At 40.9% G+C, this 24106-nt stretch overlaps 1 protein-coding gene across 10 annotated transcripts in view; it reads right to left on the bottom strand.

Moving 5' to 3' along the window:
- Positions 1–24106, bottom strand: part of LOC129842490 (potassium voltage-gated channel subfamily KQT member 2-like) — a 91206-nt gene that overhangs the window by 35614 nt on the left and 31486 nt on the right. For all 10 annotated transcript variants that reach the window (XR_008757605.1, XR_008757606.1, XM_055911063.1 and 7 more), the window contains exons 2-8: positions 21573–21663; positions 20417–20543; positions 15965–16140; positions 5767–5892; positions 4900–5010; positions 4568–4663; positions 3650–3744 (exon numbers count right to left, since the gene is read on the bottom strand). Coding sequence is in view for 8 of the 10 variants with exons in the window: in XM_055911063.1 (XP_055767038.1) it covers positions 3650–3744; positions 4568–4663; positions 4900–5010; positions 5767–5892; positions 15965–16140; positions 20417–20543; positions 21573–21663 (822 nt within the window). In the remaining 2 variants the exon portion in view is untranslated. The remainder of the gene's footprint in view (positions 1–3649; positions 3745–4567; positions 4664–4899; positions 5011–5766; positions 5893–15964; positions 16141–20416; positions 20544–21572; positions 21664–24106) is intronic.

Here is a 24106-nt window from a genome sequence, read left to right as displayed (position 1 = left end):
ACCAAACTCTGTATGTCACGGGCTCTCCAGCCCTGTTCCTGCAGTTACCCAGTGCTTCGGGAACATCGATAGTCAAATGTTTTCACAATACATATTTCACTAAACTGTTGACAACCCCTCTATGTGCTTGAGAAAGGAATGAAGGAGATGGAAACGCATGGTGGTGATATTCTGTAGCTGAAAGGTCATGTGTCAGTATATTAATTATATAAATATAAAACATTCCCTATTACTAGACTATTGAAAATTATACAAATGTACAATCAATGAACCAAATGCATCTCCTAGGGTTATACGTTCTCTCCCAGACTCGTAGATAGAAGTTTTGGAGCGTAGCATAAGACAACCCAGTCCATCCAGTATGCATAACAATACAGTCCACAATTTTATTGCGGTGTGGCGGTAATCCGGTCAACAGCCCTAGCTGCATCACCACATGGTATGGCAACTGCTTGGCATCCGACTGTAAGACGGTACAGATGCTAGTGCGTATGGCCCAGGACATAATTTTTTTCTCATCAATCTACAAACAATATCCCATGACAAAGCAAAAACAGGCTTTTAGACATTTTTGCTCATTTATTTAAAATAAAAAACTGAAATATCACATTTACATAAGTATTCAGACCATTTACTTAGTATTCACGTTGTAGAAACATCTGAAGGATGATCAATGGAAACAGGATGCACCTGAGCTCAATTTTGAGTCTCAAAGCAAATGGTCTGAATACTCATGTAAATAAGGTATCTGTTGTTTTTTTAAATACAAATTCTAAAAACCTGTTTTTTCGCTTTGTCATTATGGGCTATTGTGTGTACACTGCTGAGGATTTTTTTTTATTTAATCAATTTTAGAACAAGGCTGTAACATAACAAAAAGTGGAAGAAGTCAGGGGGTCGGAATACTTTCCGAAAGCACTTTATATCTACATACAGTTGAAGTCGGAAGTTTACATACACTAAGGTTGGAGTCATTAAAACTTGTTTTTCAACCACTCAACAAGAAGTTTGTGAACAAACTATAGTTTTGTTAAATCGGTTAGGACATCTACTTTGTGCATGACACATTTCATTTTTCCAACAATAGTTGGAAGATTATTTCACTGTATCACAATTCCAGTGGGTCAGAAGTTTACATACACTAAGTTGACTGTCTCTTTAAACAGCTTGGAAAATTCCAGAAAATGATGTCATGGCATTTGAAGCTTCTGATAGGGTAATTGACATCATTTGAGTCAATTGGAGGTGTACCTGTGGATGTATTTCAAGGCCTACCTTCAAACTCAGTGCCTCTTTGCTTGACATCATGGGAAAATCAAAAGAAATCAGCCAAGACCCCAGGAAAAAAATTGTAGACCTTCACAAGTGTGGTTCATCCTTGGGAGCAATTTCCAAACGCCTGAAGGTACCTCGTTCATCTGTACAAACAATAGTACGCAAGAATAAACACCATGGGACCACGCAGCCGTCATACTGCTCAAGAAGAAGACGCATTCTGTCTCCTAGTGATGAACATACTTGGTGCGAAAAGGGAAAATCAATCCCAGAACAACAGCAAAGGACCTTGTGAAGATACTGGAGGAAACAGGTACAAAGGTATCTATATCCACAGTAAAACAAGTCCTATATCGACATAACCTGAAAGGCCGCTCAGCAAGCAAGAAGCCACTGCTCCAAAACCGCCAAAAAAAAGCCAGACTACGGTTTGCAACTGCACATGGGGACAAAGATCACACTTTTTGGAGAAATGTCCTCTGATCTGATGAAACAAAACATTTTTTTTGGCCATAATGACCATCATTATGTTTGGAGGGGGATGCTTGCAAGCTGAAGAACACCATCCCAACCGTGAAGCAGTTGTGGAGGTGCTTTGCTGCAGGAGGAACTGGTGCACTTCACAAAATAGATGGCATCATGAGGAAAGAAAATTATGTGGATATATTGAAGCAACATCTCAAGACATCAGTCAGGAAGTTAAAGCTTGGTCACAAATGGGTCTTCCAAATGGACAATGACCCCAAGCGTACTTCCAAAGTTGTGGCAAAATGGCTTAAGGACAACAAAGTCAAGGTATCAGAGTGGCCATCACAAAGCCCTGACCTCAATCCTATAGAAAATGTGTGGGCAGAACTGAAAAACGTGTGCGAGCAAGGAAGCCTACAAACCTGACTCAGTTACACCAGCTCTGTCAGGAGGAATGGGCCAAAATTCACCCAACTTATTGTGGGAAGCTTGTGGAAGGCTACCTGAAACGTTTGACCCAAGATAAACACTTTAATGGCAATGCTTCCAAATACTAATTGAGTGTATGTAAACTTCTGACCCACTGGGAATGTGATGAAAGAAATAAAAGCTGAAATAAATGATTCTCTACTGATATTCTGACATTTCACATTCTTAAAATAAAGTGGTGATCCTAACTGACCTAAGACAGGGAATTTTTACTAGGATTAAATGTCAGGAATTGTGAAAAACGGAGTTTCAATTTATTTGGCTAAGGTGTATGTAAACTTCCGACTTCAACTGTATCTACCTCAATTACCTCATGCCCCTGCACATCGACTCCGAACTGGCACCCCGTGCATATAGCCAAGTTATCATTGTGTATTTATTTGTTGTATTATTATTTCTCATTTGCCCCAAACATAGCACTTTGTATTCAGTACAAAATGTAATTTCTTTGCCTAATTCTTTGCAGTATTACTTTAGTGCCTTACAAAACATGCGTCCTGTTTGCAGTGATACTTGTTATTCTGTGCAGGCTTCCTTTTCACTCTGTCATATATGTTAGTATTGTGTAGTAACTACAACGTTGTTTATATATTCTCAGTTATCTTCTATCACATATATTCAGGCTGTAACAACAAAATATGGAAAAGGTCAAGGGGTTAAATACTTTCTGAATGTCATGTTCCTGACCTGTTTTTCCTTTTTCTTGTTTTTATTTGGTTGGTCAGGGTGTGAGTTGGGGTGGGTTGTCCATGTGTTATTTTTCTATGTCGGGTTGTTTGTGTTCGGCCGGGTATGATTCTCAATCAGAGGCAGCTGTAAATCGTTGTCCCTGATTGAGAATCATACTTAGGCAGCCGGGGTTCACGTGTGTGGTTGTGGGTGGTTGTATCTCGTGTCTGTATTCGTGCCACACGGGACTGTTTGTCGGTTCGTTTCTCTTTTTGTTTCGTTAGTGTTCCGTTTATTTTGTTAATAAATAATCATGGACACAAACCACTCCGCATATTGGTCTGATCCTTCTCGCCTCTCCTCCTCGTCCGAGGAGAAGGATTACGACGACCGTTACACTGAAGGCACTGTATTTCTATAATAATAATAATAATGTCATGCTTTAGAAATGAATTCATATGGTCTTTTGTGGTTGAGCTGGTAGCGCATGCTTGTTGTGAGTTACTTCGGATAAAAGCTGCTAAATGGAATTCATTATTATAAATGAGGTAAATGTCTATTGGCTTGGACTAGGAATCCATCAGCCCTTTAGCCCCTACGCAGATCCTGATTGGACGTCTTCATTAACCTTCAGGTTGAGGTGGATAAACAGTGGGCAAAGGTTAGAGCTGGGATCGATCCTGGACACTAGAGAGGTGCAGACAGGCCCAATGTAAATCTAGGCGCTGATTTACTATATGATCAATACCTGTACATCGGCACGGACACGGTGCGCTCGTAATAATCCCACGTCGACTCCAGGTCTGGCCGGGTGAGATTGGTGGCGTAGAAGCGCCACGCGGCCTGAGGGAGGAGAGAGAGAGACAGAAAGAGAGAGAGATGAAATAGAGAAGGATAGAGAGATGGATGAATAATACATGGAAGAGGTAGAGAAGAATAGAGAGAGCGAGGGAATGGGAGTAAGATAAATAGAAAGTGCGCGCGAGGGAGAGAGCAGGTCATGGTTTTGAAGGGTAGGTAATGACTACGGCGTTTTCTTTATGTTCACTTTGCTGCTATCTATCTCGGTGCTCTGAGAGCGCTTTGAAATGAATGAGATCATACAAATCTTTACGTGTACAGTATTACCTTTTTTTGGAAGGAAAACTATTTCACTAGTATTGTAATTAATTATAGGTCATATTTCATAGAAATCTGGAAATACTGGACAGTTACTTTAAGGTAGCGAGGTGTGACAACCACGTATCCCAGTCTTAGCAAGAAAAACTTTTCAATAAAGCAGCTATCAGAAAAGTCAGTGCTAGAAAAGACAAGCATGAGTGTCAGTGCAAGAAAGGCAAGGGTATTAGGTTTTTGTAAAAACCAAAAAAGAATACTGCCCAAAATGAATTATAGAAGTTGACTAAGAGGTGGGTCCAGGATCCAGGACTAGAGTACCAGGTATTGTGACAAGGTGTGTGCCACATGGAACTTTTTGCGACATATAAACAAGTGAGCATGGTAACATCATGTACAACGTGTCTTGAAAAGCATACCCTGAAATGGTTATTTTCAGTTCAAAGAGTACTGTGAAATTCACAGTAATGGTCTAAGGTCCCCCACCAGGATACCAACACTCCAAAAAAAAATTGTTTTTTTGAGTGGGTAAGCGCCCTACTTTGTTCACCTGAATAAGCCCTGCCGCAGGATTCCGCCGCTTCTCAAAGTGTTTTTGTCGATGTTGTTCCTGGACCTTCAAGGCAAAGCCAGAGCCCAAGATACCCTTAAACATACAGAGAAACCATTAGTCACAACAACAAGCCTTTGGAAAACATTATCGATTCACAATTAAAATTGCCAAGTCCAGTGAACTACTTCAGAGTAACACTTGACTATCAAATTGCAGATGCTTCAGGCACTCATCATGAGTTTCCTATAAGCACTCCGCTTCCTTGCGTTCAGTGCACATTAATAAGTTAGCTCAGCCATTTCTTCACAAATCAATAGTCTTTAACTTACTGCAGGAAGTGCAAAGAAAGACACTCCAATCAAGGTGAAGGTTGCGGCCAGAAGACGCCCGTTCCACGTTATGGGAAACTTGTCTCCATACCCAATGGTAGTCAGGGTGATCTGAGAAGGCAATCGGCAGACATCTTGAATTACATCTTTTATCAATATTCAAAGTGTTTCTTCATCTGGGCTCCCGAGTGGCACAGCGGTCTAAGACACTGCATCTCAGTGCAAGAGGCGTCACTACAGTCCCTGATTTGAATCCAGGCTGTGATTGGGAGTCCCATAGGGCGGCACACAAATGGCCCAGCATTGTCCGGGTTTGGCCGTCATTGTAAATAAGAATTTGTTCTAAACTGACTTTCCTAGTTAAATAAAAAAGAGCTATTAAATGTAATTCAACTTCATGGTAATTGTGGAAGTGTGACAAGTGGGTTAAATACCACGGCATGTTGAATCACACTAATATCCTTTAGATTTCGATTTCACACAAATACTGGGTGTTTTATGGAGGACCCATAGAAAGGATCCTATTAAGAAATGCTGGGTGTTTTACGAGGATCCATAGAAATGATCCTATTAAGAAATGCTGGGTGTTTTGTGGGGACCTGATGAAATTCTTCTGTCAAGCACTAAGCACCGGATATTTTTATGGGGACACGCAGATATTTGGCTTTAAACAAGCGTTGAATGTTTTGTGGAGACCCGCAGAAATGATCTTATAAAAAAGAGTGCTGAGTGTTTTGTGGGACCTGCTGACAAATCTCTTTTCCATCCACTGAGTGTTTTTTCGGGACATGCTAACATTGTCCTATTAACAACTGCTGAGCGTGGTTTGTGAGGACCAGTGAGACAAGGCTTAGAGTGATGACTTACCAGGCCCCACCACAGCGCGTCTGCGTAGGTCTCAAACTGGTCGTTGTCCTCTTTCTCTGCCAGATAAACCAGGAAGGACGCCAGGATGAGGCAGAGGAAGCCAATGTACCACGCTGTGATCAGCTCCTGCAAAAAGTCAAGGTGTCAGGATGGACTAAACAATATACTGTAGCTCCTTCATGAAGGAAAACCTTGCTTTATCAAATCAATAGATGCCAGGTATTGCATATTTATGTTATGACCAGAATACCAAAGCAATATTAACTTAACCTTTTACACTCGTGAAATCGGCCTATATGGAGAGGGCCGAATGTAAACGTTTCTAAAAGAAGAACTATAAAAAGCACATGCATTCTGCATGTCATCCTTGTAACTGTGGATCAAACATTGCGATCATAAATGTTTATATTTAAAAGCTCAGGTGATTTACACTAAGGAAAAGTGAAGTGCACATTTGGACTAACGGGGGTGTGTGGTTTGTTTGTATGGTATTTCTTATAATCCTCAACGTGTCACCTTTCAGAACACATTGATTTACAGCGTTTCCCTCACAACAACAAAATGTGTAAAAGTTGCCTAATCAGCGGGAGGAATGGAGGTACTGTACAGCCACTGCATTCCAATTGAGGCACTTATCAGTGACAAAATCTGCCATTTTAAACCCTTTATGGGATGACACCGGCTGTGAGTGGAAAGGGATACAAAGTAATAAAAAAAAAATGGTTGTATGGAACAAGAGGACGGCAGTGTGGTTACATTGGATTTATAATTGAATGAAATTGCCAGAGGAGCCATACACTAAAAATGAGTTCCTATAGTCTATATGGACAGTTCAACATCTCCAAGTGTTCCCAACACCAGTCCCAAATGTGTATGAAAGTATTTATTGCACACACCGTATCATGTCCCAAAACAATTGATGTAACTTATACATTTTATCACTGTTATATTCACCTACGTGATCAAATATTGAGAGAACAGAATGCCACAGCTACATGACGTTATACACTGAGTGTACAAAACATTAGGAACACCTGCACTTTCCATGACATAGACTGACCAGGTGAAAGCTATGATCCTTTTTGATGTCACCTGTTAAATCCACTACAATCAGTGTAGGTGAAGGGCAGGAGACAGGTTAAAGAAGGATTTTTAATCCTCGAGACAATTGAGAAATGGATTGTGCCATTCAGAGGACAAAATATTGAAGTGCCTTTGAACGGGGTATGGTAGTAGGTGCCAGGAACACCGGTTTGAGTCTCAAGAACTGCAACACTGCTGGGTTTCTCACGCTCAACCGTTTCCCGTGTGTTTCAAGAATGGTCAACCACCCAAAGGACATCCAGCCAACTTGACACGTGTGGGAAGCATTGGGGTCAACATGGGGCAGCATCACTGTGGAATGCTTTCTACACCTTGTAGAGTCCATGCCCCGACAAATTGAGTCTGTTCTGAGGCCAAAAGGGGGTGCAACTCAATATTTGGAAGGTGTTCCTAATGTTTTGTGCACTCAGTGTACACGGTATAGTAAACACTATTAGTCTATTGATTAATCAGCGAGTTCACAGTATCGATTAATCAATATAAGAACAACCTGATGTAATAGGTTTGACCTACAACTCACATACACAGAGGGACCATGTCCTTCAATAAAACGGTCAAGCCAAAGAATAAGATTTAGAAGTAAATACCTCATTTAGGGAAGTTCCTACATGAGGGAAATGAAGGCCAATATCAATTGTCAAAGTGCTGTAAAACTCAACGCTTTACTATTGATGAGAAACAACCCTTTTATTGAGCATCACTGAGCAGCGGCTAACATGATAAAAACCTGTCCGTAAACCCAAAATACATCAGCTGAAAGTCAGATTTTGTACCACAGGAAATTCTTTGAAACCAAATGTGTTTTTCAATCCAGCAAATGTGGTAACCTAGAAATATGTCAGGTTATATCAATCAATCAAGTTTATTTTATATAACCCTTCGTACATCAGCTAATATCTCGAAGTGCTGTACAGAAACCCAGCCTAAAACCCCAAACAGCAAGCAATGCAGGTGTAGAAGCACGTTATAGGTTATAATTTGGTAATAAAAGATCCAGTGGTTGATAGAGTATCAGGTCCACTTTGTTTGAGGGACTGACTGGTGCCGAGGTCAACACAAGGAAATACTGCGGTTGGCTACTCTGAGAAATGGGCACTCTGCCCCTCTTTAAAGAGAATGGGCATTCCCTGGCATTATCTATCATTCCGTCTGCTGAGGCAGCTCCCCTGATGCCACTGTTGTCCATATTTAAACACAGGGAGGAGAGAGATAAAGAGACAGAATTGGGGATGAGATGGAGAGAGAGGGAGGAGGTAAGCGAAAGGGAGAGAGACAGAGGCAGAATAAGTGACAGAGAGATGGGGATGAGATGGAGAAAGAGAGAGAGAAACAGAGAGAGAGAGAGAGAGCGAGAGAGAGAGAGAGAGAGAGAGAGAGAGAGAGAGAGAGAGAGAGAGAGAGAGAGAGAGAGGAAAGAACGACTGATTGAGGGGGCATCCCTGAACGTGAAACATCAATGTGGCAAAATAGTCATGACCCTGACAGATGGCTGTGCGGAAATAGGCGCAGCTCAACATCACAGAGACAGACATGGTGGATAATTATCCCTGATTCCCTGGCTTATTCCTTCAGTGTTGGCAGAGTTGAGATTATTTTTTTAAACCTAAAAAGGACACGTTTTTGTACTATTTGTGTTTGGAATATTGGTTGTCTTGAGGAAAGAACCTGGCTCATAACTTTATTTATGCGGTTTCATATTAGAAGATGTAATATTAATATCTGCTTGGGTAAATAAATAAGACTAAGTGATAAAGATGATACTGTATATTTTAACAAAAAGCAAGTCAGAAAAAAGGAACTTATCACAGAAGAAACTCTTCAAAAGTGAGAAAAATTTACTTTACACACGCTTTAGACAGTGACTAACAACCAACGTACAATTTTAACTCACTCTTAATCAAGTCCAAACTTCTGCATATTTAAACAATGTTTACAATGCAAAATACACCGCTACCCAAGATGATCATCAATTTGTTAAAGATAGAAATGTACTGGGTTTTTCTCACTGACAACAGCTTCCCTATTCCCCATGCGCCAAGCGCTGGTTTAGAAAAGACGGGAAACTGCTGAGACGACGAAAACGAACAAGCAACAGAATTAATTGGGCTAAAAATAGCCTCCACTTTCTGGGCTGGTTCACGTGAAATCCTGTACCAGGTTTGTGAGGACACAAAGTGTAAGAGAGCCTGCATCAGTCATTGATAGATCATATAGTCTACGGTGCGTTCAGAAAGAATTGAAACCTCTTTAGTTTTTCCACATTTTGTTGTTATGTTACAAACTGAATTTTAAAAGGATTAAATTGAGATTTAATGTGTCACTGATCTACACACAATACCCTATAATGGCCAAGTGGAATTTTGTTTGAAGAAATGTTAGGAATTAATAAAAAATGTAAAGCTGAAATGATTGAGTCAATAAGTATTCAAACCCTTTGTTATGGTATGCCTAAATAAGTTCAGGAATAAAAATGTGCTTAACAAATTACATAATAAGTTGCATGGACACATCCCATGTTCAATAATAGTGGTTAACATTATTTTTGAATAACTACCCTCTCTCTGTACCCCACACATACTGTAAGGTAGAGCATTTTAAGCATAGATTCAACCAGGTAAGTTTTTCAATGCCTCACAAAGAAGGCCAACGATTGGTAAATGTGTAAAACAAACACAAAAAGCAGACAATAAAAATCCCTTTCAGCATGGTGATAATGGTAATTAATTAAGCTTTGGATGGTGTATAAATACACCAAATCATTATAAAGATACAGGTATCCTTCCTAACTCCGTTGCTGGGTAGGAAAGAAACTGCTTAGGGATTTCACCATGAGGTCAATGGTGATTTTAAAACAGTTACAGAGTTTAAATGGTTGTGATATGAGAAACTGAGGATGGATCAACATTGTAGTTAATCCACAGTACTAACCTAAATGACAGAATAATAAAAAGGAAGCCTGTACAGAATAAATATATTCCAAAACAGGCATTCTGTCTGCAACAAGGCACTTTTTAGGATAAAACTAAACGGAATAAAGCTAAGCACATGCTAAATCCGAGAGGAAAACCTGGTTGTCTGCTTTTCAAAAGACACTGGGAGACAAATTCACCTTTTAGCTGGACAATAATCTAAAACACAAGGCCATATCTACACTGGAGTTGCTTACCAAGAATACATTGAATATTCCTGAGTGGCCTAGTTACAGTTTTGACTTGAATTGGCTTGAAAATCTATGGAAAATGGCTGTCTAGCAATTAGGGATGTCCCTGACTAAAACAAATATTGCTCGACTGAGAGTCGTCTGTTCTTTCGACCAATCAATTGGACTAAACTTGAAAACATGTATTTTTCCATATATAGACCCACCCCATGTGTTTTAATCAAATACATGTACCGAGCTTGTCTGATGCTTTAAGCGCACGGTTTGATTAAATAATTAAAACACAGAAATGACTAGAGGGAGTCCGACCGCAATTAATTTGATTGTACCGGGTCGGGCTCAGACTTGCTGCACTATGTTAAAAAATGACAGCAAGTGACTGTGACTAGCACCCGTTGGCTCTCTCCTCCCTACTGCAGCGACAGCCACAGAACATCAGTGTTTATCGTCCGTTGCTGAAGATGCAACAAAATTACAGCCAATTCTGACTGAAAAGTTCTGTTACCGAAATCCCTCATTTCTTTAACATTCCCTAATCCCTCAACCCTTGCTCTATTTACGTGAAACATGCATCCATCACATGCACGTGAGGAATAGGACCTGACCTATAGCAGATCATAATCACATCAATAAATTGGTTATAACAAACTCCGAACACACGTGACAGCAAAATGGATACAGAGGATGTGACAAATAAACTCGAAACAGGGGGATGTTCACTGGTTGCTCAGGAGGCAAAAAGGTGAAGTCAGATGTGTGTAATACATTTGAATAGTTGTGGAAAGATACTGGAGATCAAGAAAAAGAAGGTAAGGAGCAAGCGTTGTGGGTCAAACAGGTGCTGTTAGATTACAATATAATTTTTCAGACCGTTTGGAACAATGTAAATAACACTAAATAAATCATAAGTGTACCAGTGAGTATAATAATACACTGCTCAAAAAAATAAAGGGAACACTTAAACAACACAATGTAACTCCAAGTCAATCACACTTCTGTGAAATCAAACTGTCCACTTAGGAAGCAACACTGATTGACAATACATTTCACATACTGTTGTGCAAATGGAATAGACAAAAGGTGGAAATTATAGGCAATTAGCAAGACACCCCCCAAAACAGGAGTGATTCTGCAGGTGGTGACCACAGACCACTTCTCAGTTCCTATGCTTCCTGGCTGATGTTTTGGTCACTTTTGAATGCTGCCGGTGCTCTCACTCTAGTGGTAGCATGAGACGGAGTCTACAACCCACACAAGTGGCTCAGGTAGTGCAGTTCATCCAGGATGGCACATCAATGCGAGCTGTGGCAAAAAGGTTTGCCGTGTCTGTCAGCGTAGTGTCCAGAGCATGCAGGCGCTACCAGGAGACAGGCCAGTACATCAGGAGACGTGGAGAAGGCCGTAGGAGGGCAACAACCCAGCAGCAGGACCGCTACCTCCGCCTTTGTGCAAGGAGGTGCACTGCCAGCGCCCTGCAAAATGACCTCCAGCAGGCCACAAATGTGCATGTGTCTGCTCAAACGGTCAGAAACAGACTCCATGAGGGTGGTATGAGGGCCCGACGTCCACAGGTGGGGGTTGTGCTTACAGCCCAACACCGTGCAGGACGTTTGGCATTTGCCAGAGAACACCAAGATTGGCAAATTCGCCACTGGCGCCCTGTGCTCTTCACAGATGAAAGCAGGTTCACACTGAGCACATGAGCACATGTGACAGACGTGACAGAGTCTGGAGACGCCGTGGAGAACGTTCTGCTGCCTGCCATATCCTCCAGCATGACCGGTTTGGCGATGGGTCAGTCATGGTGTGGGGTGGCATTTCTTTGTGGGGCCGCACAGCCCTCCATGTGCTCGCCAGAGGTAGCCTGACTGCCATTAGGTACCAAGAGGAGATCCTCAAACCCCTTGTGAGACCATATGCTGACACATGCACATTTGTGGCCTGCTGGAGGTCATTTTGCAGGGCTCTGGCAGTGCACCTCCTTGCACTAAGGCGGAGGTAGCGGTCCTGCTGCTGGGTTGTTGCCCTCCTACGGCCTCCTCCACGTCTCCTGATGTACTGGCCTGTCTCCTGGTAGCGCCTGCATGCTCTGGACACTACGCTGACAGACACAGCAAACCTTTTTGCCACAGCTCGCATTGATGTGCCATCCTGGATGAACTGCACTACCTGAGCCACTTGTGTGGGTTGTAGTCTCCGTCTCATGCTACCGCTAGAGTGAGAGCACCGCCAGCATTCAAAAGTGACCAAAACATCAGCCAGGAAGCATAGGAACTGAGAAGTGGTCTGTGGTCACCACAGAATCACTCCTGTTTTGGGGGGTGTCTTGCTAATTGCCTATAATTTCCACCTTTTGTCTATTCCATTTGCACAACAGCATGTGAAATTTATTGTCAATCAGTGTTGCTTCCTAAGTGGACAGTTTGATTTCACAGAAGTGTGATTGACTTGGAGTTACATTGTGTTGTTTAAGTGTTCCCTTTATTTTTTTGAGCAGTGTATATAATATATAATAAGTATAGAAAAATACAGTGCATTCGGAAAGTATTCAAACCCCATGACTTTTTCCACATTTTGTTACATACAGCATTATTCTAAAATGTATTAAATAAAATAAATCCTCATCAATCTACACACAATACCCCATAATGACAAAGTGAAAACAGGTTTTATTAATTGCTTGCAAATGTATTAAAAATATAAAACAGAAATACCTTATTTACATAAGTATTTCAGGTCCTTTGCAATGAGACTCGAAATTGAGCTCAGGTGCATCCTGTTTCCATTGATTGTACTTGAGATGTTTTTACAACTTGATTGAGTCCACCTGTGGTAAATGTAATTGACTGGACATGATTTGGAAAGGCACACACCTGTCAATATAAGGTCCCACAGTTGACAGTGCATGTCAGAGCAAAAACCAAGCCATGAGGTCGAAGGAATTGTCTGCAGAGCTCCGAGACAGGATTGTGTCTGACGAGATTCTCCAGTCTGATGAAACAAAGATTGAACTCTTTGGCCTTTATGCCAAGCATCACGTCTGGAGAAAACCTGGCACTATCCCTACGGTGAAGCATGGGGGTGGCAGCATCATGCTGTGGGGATGTGTTTCAGTGGCAGGTACTGGGAGAATTGTCAGGATCGAGGCAAAGATGAATGGAGCAAAGTACAGAGAGATCCTTGATGAAAACCTGCTCCTGAGCGCTCAGGACCTCAGACTGGGGCGAAGGTTCACCGTCCAACAAGACAACGACTCTAAGCACACAGCCAAGACAACGCAGGAGTGGCTTCGGGAAAAGTCTCTGAATGTCATTGAGTGGCCCAGCTAGAGCCGGGACTTGAACCCGATCAAACATCTCTGGAGAGACCTGAGAATATCTGTGCAGCGACGCTCCCCATCCAACCTGACAGAGCTTGAGAGGATCTGCAGAGAAGAATGGGAGAAACTGCCCAAATACAGGTTTGCCAAGCTTGTAGCATCATACCCAAGAAGACTCAAGGCTGTAATTGCTGCCAAAGGTGCTTCAACAAAGTACTGAGTAAAGGGTCTGAATACTTATGTAAATATTATTTCAGTTTTTAATATTTTATACATTTGCTAAACAGATTAATGAATACCGTTATGGGTTATTGTGTGTATATAGATGCGGGGGGAAAACTATTTAAACCATTTTAGAATAAGGTTGCAACATAACAAAATGTGGAAAAGGTCAAGGGGTCTGAATACTTTCCGAATGCACTTTGATTTAAGACTAAACAGGATACACTCTTAGGCCTACAGCTCGATGGTGGTTACACAAGGCTGCTATTTTAAGCCTACTAATGACAATGACATTACTTATTATTATTATTATAATAATAAATGATGATCATAACAATAATAGCAATAAGCCGATCAATAAAAATGTGGATTATTATTATTAATAGTTTTTTTTAAACACTAAATAAATTATAAATAATACTAGAGAGGCATAGCAAAGATATCAGTAGGCTATTAAACAAACACTCAAACAGGCAACGTGAGTAGGATCTTTCGCTATATAGATATATATATGCATGATTTATAGAGCCAGGCACATTTAACAGTTAAACTATTGATTATAGACCTAATTAAGTTTGGATTTCCTCTCTTCTCACCTTTCTTAGACAATTAAGGCAAGAGATGTTTTCTCGTCTCCTAACTCCGCTGAACTTTGCTATTATGCACATAGCAACATGGAAGGTTCTCCTGTCTCCAGAGGAACTTTGGAACTCTGTCAGAGTGACCATTGGGCTCTTGGTCACCTCCCTGACCAAGGTCCTTCTCCCCCGATTGTTCAGTTTGGCCGGGCGGCCAGCTCTAGAAAGAGTCTTGGTGGTTCCAAACTTCTTCCATTTAAGAATGATGGAGGCCACTGTGTTCTTGGGGACCTTCAATGCTGTAGAAATGTTTTGGCACCCTTCCCCAGATCTGTGCCTCTACACAATCCTGTCTCAGATCTCTATGGACAACTTCTTCGACCTCATGGCTTGGTTTTTGCTCTGACATGCACTGTCAACTGTGGGATTTATATAGACAGGTGTGTGCCTTTCCAAATCATGTCCAATCAATTGAATTTACCATAGGTGGACTCCAATCAAGTTGTAGAAACATCTGAAGGATGATCAATAGAAACAGGATGCACCTGAGCTCAATTTCGAGTCTCATAGCAAAAGGTCTGAATACTTAAGTAAATAAGGTATTTATGTTTTTTATTTTTAATACATTTGCAAAAATGTCTAAACCTGTTTTCGCTTTGTCATTATAAATAAAATTCATTTATTTTAGAATAAGGATGTAATGTAACAAAATGTGGAAAAAGGGAAGGGGTCTGAATACTTTCCGAATGCACTGTATATTATGAGGTAATCAATTAGCAACACTATGCTATAAGCTTAGACAGAACACCAGTAAGAACACTCCCAACCACCTGCCTTGGTGCATTCTGCTCATACTCAATCCCAAGGCTCTGTTAAAGATCAACTTACAGTAAAAACACACTGCCTTCATCATTGTTAATATATTAGATCACGACAAGGCTGCACAGCAATCTAGCTGTTCGATCTCACAGGAAGGCAGAAGAAAGACACGGTGTGACGAACCAAATTCAATAAGAGGAAATAGTCCATGGCCGCTTCGGCTTCTGCCTGTGTCAGACTCCGGACCTGATCCATTTTAACCTGACACTCCTCTAACAGAAGATCCCTTTAGGTTCTCTGCACATCACCGCCCTCTGCTCTTTCTCTCTGGCTCTCTATGGGGATTCTGCTGCTATGCATCTTTGGGACTGGGAGAGGGAGACACTCTTAATTCCCAATTGAGAGTGCTCCATTTATCAGACCAAGAGTGTGTCCCGAATGGCACCCTATTCTCTATATGATGTACTACTTTTTACCAAAGCCATATGGGTCCTGGTCAAAAATAGTGCACTACATATGGAATAAGATGCAATTTGGAATACAAACCTAAGCTTCACGAGCTTTTGACAAATTGGAGGGTACATTTAGTCATACCGGGTATGGGATTGGTCACAGGATGTCTCGTGGAGAGCTCGGTGATGAGTGTGCTGTTTTCTGTGCTACGGGTGTAGTAGAACAATCTGAGAGCCATAATGTTTCTATTGGTTGTTTGAGCAGCCTGTCAATCAATCTGGTTAGGGGGAGGGGACAGTCATATGGCAGTGTGATCAATGAACTTGGATAAAAACACTTGACATGTGGTATAGGTTGACTTGACTTGTCTGTGGAAGCTCAAGTCCAGATATTGGATTTATTGAAACATGCTGCAATGCGGGCAAAGAGACAGATTGGAGTGGCGAGGTACATGCATCAGTTCAATGAATCAAATCTCACACACGTGCACACATAGATACACGTGTACGCACACAGGCAAGCACCCGCCCAGTCATTTCTTACCTTGCTGTGAGCGTAAACAACAGATCCCAGGAGTTTCCAGGTGCCTCCGCGGCGGTCCATCCGGATCATGCGCAAGATCTGCAGGAACCTCAAACTCCTGATGGCAGAAGTAGCAAAGACATTCCCCTGGGTTCCAGCCGCCAGCACAGAGATGGACGCAATCAGCACCATGACGTCTGGGAAAGAGACATTTTATTTTTATTTGTGTGCATATTCTGTATATACACATATATATATACACATATATATATACATATATATATATATATATATATATATATATATATATATATATATATATATATATATATATATATATACACACATACACACACCCCTTCAAAAGTTTGGAGTTACAGAAATTTCCATGTTTTTGAAAGAAAAGCACATTTTTTGTCCATTAAAATAAAATAAAATTGATTAGAAATACAATGTAGACATTGTTCATGTCGTAAATGCCTATTGTAGCTGGAAACGGCAGATTTTTTTAATAGAATATCTACATAGGCATACAGAGGCCCATTTTCAGCAACGTTCACTCCTGTGTTCCAATGGCACTTTGTGTTAGCTAATCCAAGTTCATCATTTTAAAAGGCTAATTGATCATTAGGAAACTAATTTGCAATTATGTTAGCACAGCTGAAAACTGTTGGTCTGATTAAAGAAGCAATAAAACTGGCCTTCTTTAGACTAGTTGAGTATCAGCATTTGTGGGTTCGATTATAGGCTCAAAATGTCCAGAAACAAAGCACTTTCTTCTGAAACTCATCAGTATATTCTTGTTCTGAGAAATGAAGGCTATTCCATGTGAGAAATTGCCAAGAAACTGAAGATCTCGTACAACAATGTGTACTACTCCCTTCACAGAACAGCGCAAACTGGAGTGGGATGAGTGGGAGGCCCCGGTGCACAACTGAGCAAGAGGACAAATACATTTGAGTGTCTAGTTTGAGAAACAGACGCCTCACAAGCCCTCAACTGGCAGCTTCATTAAATAGTACCCGCAAAACACCAGTCTCAACAACAACAGTGAAGAGGCGACTCCGGGATGCTGGCCTTCTAGGCAGAGGTTCTCTGTCCAGTGGCTGTGTTCTTTTCCCCCAACTTAATATTTTATTTTTTTTGGCCAGTCTGAGATACGGCTTTCTCTTTGCAACTCTGCCTAGAAGGCCAGCATCCTGGAGTCGGTTGACGTCAGAGCTCAGACTGCGCTTCACAGCACTGTATGGGTTTTGACCGATAGCAGTTCTGAACATGAGCACCGCACGCAATAAAATGTTGCCCCATCCCTCCTGCTAATTGGTAAACTTTTGCACATTTTTTGTTCTCGGAGTGAAGGAAAATTCTGTAAATTAAGAGGACCCAATGTATTTTGAAAGATGAGACGTTAAGGGATTATAATAAATACTGCTTTGATGTCATAAAAGCAAGCCAAACACCTACGAGTCCAAATGTGCACTTCACATTTCCATATCATAAAGCTCATCTCATATACAGTGTCAACGTTTGTGATCACTATGTTTGTTGTACAGCTACAAGATGACATGGTGTTATACTATTGGTTGTTCTGAAAAGAACGAGCCTATGTTTGTCTATTGTGAAGAAAATTTGCCACGGCACATGCACCTGAATGCACTGAAAACAAAATTGTTTACGATCTGTTTCTCTGAATTTCCTTCTGAACACCTAACACTGCGAGATTGTATTTTATAACTTTGCTAGTCATGTTGGCAATAGAACAAGCTTTCAAATGATGCCCACCTGACCAAGATTGCGATTGATAATGGTCAAGTTTTGCATTGTTTAAACAGTAATTCTGTGATGGCGGGGAATCAGGTTATGTTCCAAACAAAACAACTTAATGTGCTCGCTTTAGTTCATCAACGGCACAACTAGGAGATCTCAAAAAAGCACCATATACACTGAACAAAAATATAAACGCAACGTGCAACAATTTCAAAGAGTTACAGTTCATATAAGGCAATCAGTCAAAAAAATGAATTCATTAGGCCCTAATCTATGGATTTCACATGACTGTGAATACAGATATGCATCTGTTGGTCACAGATACAGTGGAAGTCGGAAGTTCACATAAACCTTAGCCAAATACATTTAAACTCAGTTTTTCACAATTCCTGACATGTAATCCTAGTAAAAATTCCCTCTCTTAGATCACCACTTTATTTTAAGAATGTGAAATGTCAGAAGAATAGTAGAGAGAAGGATTTATTTCAGCTTTTATTTCTTTCATCACATTCCCAGTGGAAGTCGGAAGTTTACATACACTCAATGAGTATTTGGTAGCATTGCCTATAAATTCTTTAACTTGGGTCAAACGTTTTGGGTAGCCTTCCACAAGCTTCCCACAATAAGTTGGGTGGATTTTGGCACATTCCTCCTGACAGAACTGGTGTAACTGAGTCAGGTTTGTAGGCCTCCTTGCTCACACACGCATTTTCAGTTCTGCCCACAAATTTTCTATGGGATTGAGGTCAGGGCATTGTGGTGGCCACTCCAATACCTTGAATTTGTTGTCCTTAAGCCATTTTGCCACAACTTTGGAAGTACGCTTGGGGGCATTGTCCATTTGGAAGACCCATTTGCGACCAAGCTTTAACTTCCTGACTGATGTCTTGAGATGTTGCTTCAATAAATCCACAATTTTCTTTCCTCATGATGCCATCTATTTTGTGAAGTACACCAGTCCCTCCTGCAGCAAAGCACCCCCACAATTTCTATTTATTTTTACCTTTATTTAACTAGGCAAGTCAGTTAAGAACAAATTCTTATTTTCAATGACGGCCTAGGAAGAGTGGGTTAACTGCCTTGTTCAGGGGCAGAACGACAGATTTGAACTTGCAACCTTTCGGCCAACGCTCTAACCACTAGGCTACCCTGCCGCCCCATGATGCCGCAACCTCAGTGCTTCACGGTTGGGATGGTGTTCTTCAGCTTGCAAGCCTCCCCCTTTTTCCTCCAAACATAACGATGGTCATTATGGCCAAACAGTTCTATTTTTGTTTCATCAGACCAGAGGACATTTCTGCAAAAAGTACGATCTTTGTCCCCATGTGCAGTTGCAAACCGTAGTCTGGCTTTTTTTATGGCGGTTTTGGAGCAGTGGCTTATTCCTTGCCGAGTGGCCTTTCAGGTTATGTCGATATAGGATTTTGATATTGATTTTCCCATGATGTCAAGCAAAGAGGTACTGAGTTTGAAGGTAGGCCTTGAAATACGTCCACAGGTACACCTCCAATTGACTTCAATTATGTCAATTAGCCTATCAGAAGCTTCTAAAGCCATGACATAATTTTCTGGAATTTTCCAAGCTTGTTTAAAGACACAGTCAACTTAGTGTATGTAAACTTCTGACCCACTGGAATTGTGATACAGTGAATTATAAGTGAAATAATCTGTCTGTAAACAATTGTTTGGAAAATTACTTGTGTGATGCACAAAGTAGATGTCCTAACCGACTTAGCAAAACTATAGTTTGTTAACAAGAAATTTGTGGAGTGGTTGAAAAACAAGTTTTAATGACTCCAACCTAAGTGTATGTAAACTTCCGACTTCAACTGTACCTAAAAAGGTAGGGTCGTGGATCAGAAAACCAGTCAGTATCTGGTGTTACCACCATTTGCCTCATGCAGCGTGATACATCTCCTTCGCATTGAGTTGATCAGGCTGTTGATTGTGGCCTGTGGAATTTTGTCCCACTCCTCTTCAATGGCTGTGCAAAGTTGCTGGATATTGCCGGGAACTGGAACAGGCTGTCGTACAGGTCGATCCAGAGCATTCCAAACGTGCTCAATGGGTGACATGTCTGGTGAGTATGCAGTATCATGGAAAAACTGGGACAATTTCATCTTCCTGGAATTGTGTACAGATCCTTGTGACATAGGGCCATGCATTATCATGAGGTGATGGCCATAAAAGTGATTTGAAATGACTTAGGAACTGTGCACACTTTGGAGAGGTGTGTGGCCACTTGTAGACACTCGTTAGTCCTCTCACTCAAACTCTTGTAATTTTTGTTGCCTTATGTTGCACCTACCCCACATTTTCCAGGAATATTCTTATGTTACTGAATGTATCTAGAGTATTTTCAGATTTCTTCATCAACAAATGCAGCAAAAAGTACAGTAAATGTAAAATGCATATCAAATCAGCCGTGTAATGTTTGGATTCAGTCTTGTGTCAGGTGTACTGCTGTCGCCTCAACTTTGGTCTAATAATTTTCCCATATTCTCCAAACTGTTCCCTTTTTAATTGCTACCATGCTAATGCATATGCATTTTAAGAAACCTTTAAATTTAGCTCTAACCATATAGACCAATTCCCACGAGTGTAAAGGGTTAAGTGACCGCTAGTAGACAGTTTAATCTCACTGACGACTCAGAACAGGCAGGGGTGACACAGAAGACCACAGGGGGGGGTTGAGGTCAAACTCACCGATCACACAGAAGGGCTTGCGGGCAAATTTCAGACGGCCACTCCATCCTCTGTATCTGCAGCAGCATCCGGCGGCCCATATCCTCACTATGTACTCCACACCAAACACTACGATGGTGACTATTTCCTGTTTAAAGACAAAGGCTTCCTGTTATCACAGAGTTGCCCATGCATATTAACTATTATGATAATGCTTTGATATATGCTTTTATTTTGAAGGTTGTCAAAGTTATTTTGTAGGTGGATTCATATAATATATTACATTGAGGTAAACGATAAGCAACGCAGTATGAATAGGTGATCTAATGAACAGCTAATACATGCCATTCACTCCATGTGTCTGTGTTACTGGTGTGTTTTTTGTTGTTGTTACATGTGCATTCTACATTTTACATACATGTCACTTCTCTTTCTTTTCTTCACGGTAGTTACCTGGCAAGAATATAGTTACTTGACATGCATCACATTTGGATAGACAGTACCCAAACACATACTGGTACAGCAGGGGTACTCAACTCTTACCCTACGTGGTCCGGAGCCTGCTGGTTTTCTATTCTAGATGATAATTAATTGCACCCACCTGGTGTCCCAGGTCTAAATCAGTCCCTGATTACAGGGTAACAATGAAGAAAATGCAGTGGAACTGGCATCAAGGTCCAGAGTTGAGTTTGAGGGCTGTACAGTATAAATTATCTATCGTGGTTTTTCATTACTATTACACAATATGAGCTTTTAAACCCCACCCATCAGCTACTCTCATTCCATCCCACCCATCGCCATAAACAGCCTTCTTTTGATTTCCATGTGTCATATATTTTTCAACTTTGCTGTTTCACATAAATTCTTAACCTTTCTAATCACATAGTATCCACAGTTTTTAAAGTAAAAGATGAATATTTTTACTGAAAGTATTATATTGTTGATTGATTTGACTATGTCTTTCCAAATCTCCCAACAGTGGGGTTCATTTTAGGTAAATGTGATTTTTCAGCCATTCCTGAACCTGTGACCAGAAACAATACCAGGATCCGTGATCTAATGACTCTGTCTCTTCACAGCAAAATCTGCAGAGCTGAGATGGTTGCATGCCCCATATACATCAGTGTTACTTAGAAATTTCACAAACTGTACAGTAAGTGGGAGACAAAGTGCCTACCAGTATATACAAGGCATCTTCAGAGCTCTTCTCATACTCCTTAATGGTGGAAAACACAGAGAGGACCAGACAGGAGAAGACCAGCAGAAAACTGTGGATAACAAGATAAGAGAAAACATATTAAGGTCAATCTGTACCATGTCCAATCCAATCAATATACACTTCAATTACAAATAGTCTTCTGTCTCCACCGATAATAACTATAAGTACCCCTATATACCACAGGCAAGTCAATAAACCTGCAAGTAATACCAATTTCACACACAGAGATCTAATGGGGTTTCAGATGCTTAACAAATTCAATTGATTAATATGGAATTGCTGAGCTTCACTGTATCCCTCTCCCAAGCCATGAAGAGACATATGAGCTATTGTAGGAGATGCAAGAGATTAGTCAGTAGATGGTAGATGGATGGTAGATGGACAGTAGATGGTTAGGAACCCAAGAGGGGTTGAGTCCTATAGATCAGAGCTGGGGAGGAAGGGAAAAGTCCATATATTGACAGATATGTCATTTTTCACTCTTTGGTGAAATATATTGAAATGGTGAGTAGTGGGTTTATAGTAGACAGTGATGCTAAGGTCGGCGTTGGGGCAAGGGGGAGACGAAGCTTAACTGAAAAAGGCAAAGGAAATAAAATAAGAAAAATATTGAAGACAGTATTGGTATTTCAGAACTTTCTGGTAAAAATAAATAAATACAATTGTGTCAAAGTGATAGTTCACTCCAAAATCAAAGTTTGTCTGATGTTTTCAGACCTTAAAAGTGGTTAAATGTCAAGACGACACCGAGCCCACACCATCTGTTGTGTAGATCCAAGTAAATCCCAAATTAATGACAAAGACATGCAGCTACTAATTTAAGCATTTTAAAATGGGCTATCCCATTTCATGGCATGAAGCTGTGAACAGATGGTGTGGGATGTGGGCTCATCTCAACATTAAACCACTTTGCTGTTTCTCATCTAAGAATGTCCAACACGTCTGAATGTCTGATTTTGCAGTGAATGTCTGACAGTCGCTTTTTTTTTTAAAGTGATAGGATAAACATCAATGTTTATCACTTTATAGCTGGAATCCTTAATCGTGAAACGTCCACGCCTGTTTTGGGATATTACAACAAAGAAGTTACGGCAAACAACAAACACAGTTTTTTCCCCTCAGACGTCATTACTCGCGATAGTACAGCAGAATATGTACTGCACTTTTTTTTTTACAATGCTGCGCTCCTCAGCTCCGTTTAGTCAACAAAACAAAAACAATAAATGCGCCTAGGGCGACCAGTGGTGCTTTCACCTTTTGCAAATCTAAGCTTTACATAAACCACAAATTAAACCAAAATGGGGCCCCCACCCCATAACACTTGCAATTGTCTTTCCCATTACTCGTTGACACTGCTTTGGCAGATATAGTGGCTTGCGAAAGTATTCACCCCTCTTGGCATTTTTCCTAATTTGTTGCCTTACAACCTGGAATTAAAATGGATTTTGGGGGGATTTGTATAATTTGATTTACACAACATGCCTACCACTTTGAAGTTGCAATATATTTTTTCTTGTGAAACAAACAAAGAAGACTAAAAAACAGAAAACTTGAGTCAATACTTCGTAGAGACACCTTTTGCAGCAATTACAGCTGCAAGTCTCTTGGGGTATGTCTCTATAAGTTTGGCACATCTAACCACTGGGATTTTTGCCCATTCTTCAAGGCAAAACTGCTCCAGCTCCTTCAAGTTGGATGGGTTCCGCTGATGTACAGCAATCTTTAAGTCATACCACAGATTCTCAATTGGATTGAGGTCTGGGCTTTGACTAGGCCATTCCAAGACATTTAAATGTTTCCCCTTAAACTACTCGATTGTTGCTTTAGCAGTATGCTTAGGGTCATTGTCCTGCTGGAAAGTGAACCTCTATCCCAGTCTCAAATCTCTAGAAGACTTAAACAGGTTTCCCTCAAAAATATCCCTGTATTTAGCGCCATCCATCATTCCTTCAATTCTGACCAGTTTCCCAGTCTCTGAGAACAGATGGTGTTCTTGGGGTGATGAGAGGTGTTGGGTTTGCGCCAGACATAGCGTTTTTCTTGATGGCCAAAAAGCTACATTTTAGTCTCATCTGACCAGAGTACCTTCTTCCATATGTTTGGGGAGTCTCCCACATGCCTTTTGGCGAACACCAAACATGTTTGTTTATTTTTTTCTGGACACTTCTGTAAAGCCCAGCTCTGTGGAGTGTACGGCTTAAAGTGGTCGTATGAACAGATACTCCAATCTCCACTGTGGAGCTTTGCAGCACCTTCAGGCCCTCTCTTGGCAGGTTTGTTCTGGTGCCATATTCTTTCAATTTTTTAATAATGGATTTAATGGTGCTCCGTGAGATGTTCAAAGATTCTGATATTTTATTTATAACCCATCCCTGATCTGTACTTCTCCACAACTGTGTCCCTGACCTGTTTGGAGAGCTCCTTGGTCATCATGGTGCCACTTGCTTGGTGGTGCCTCTTGCTTAGTGGTGTTGCAGAGTCTGGGGCCTTTT

This window comes from Salvelinus fontinalis, unplaced genomic scaffold, assembly GCF_029448725.1.
Source record: "Salvelinus fontinalis isolate EN_2023a unplaced genomic scaffold, ASM2944872v1 scaffold_0043, whole genome shotgun sequence".
Lineage (NCBI taxonomy): Eukaryota > Metazoa > Chordata > Actinopteri > Salmoniformes > Salmonidae > Salvelinus > Salvelinus fontinalis.
The sequence above is the reverse complement of the archived record's forward strand: the minus strand, read 5'-3'. Positions and strand labels throughout refer to the sequence as shown.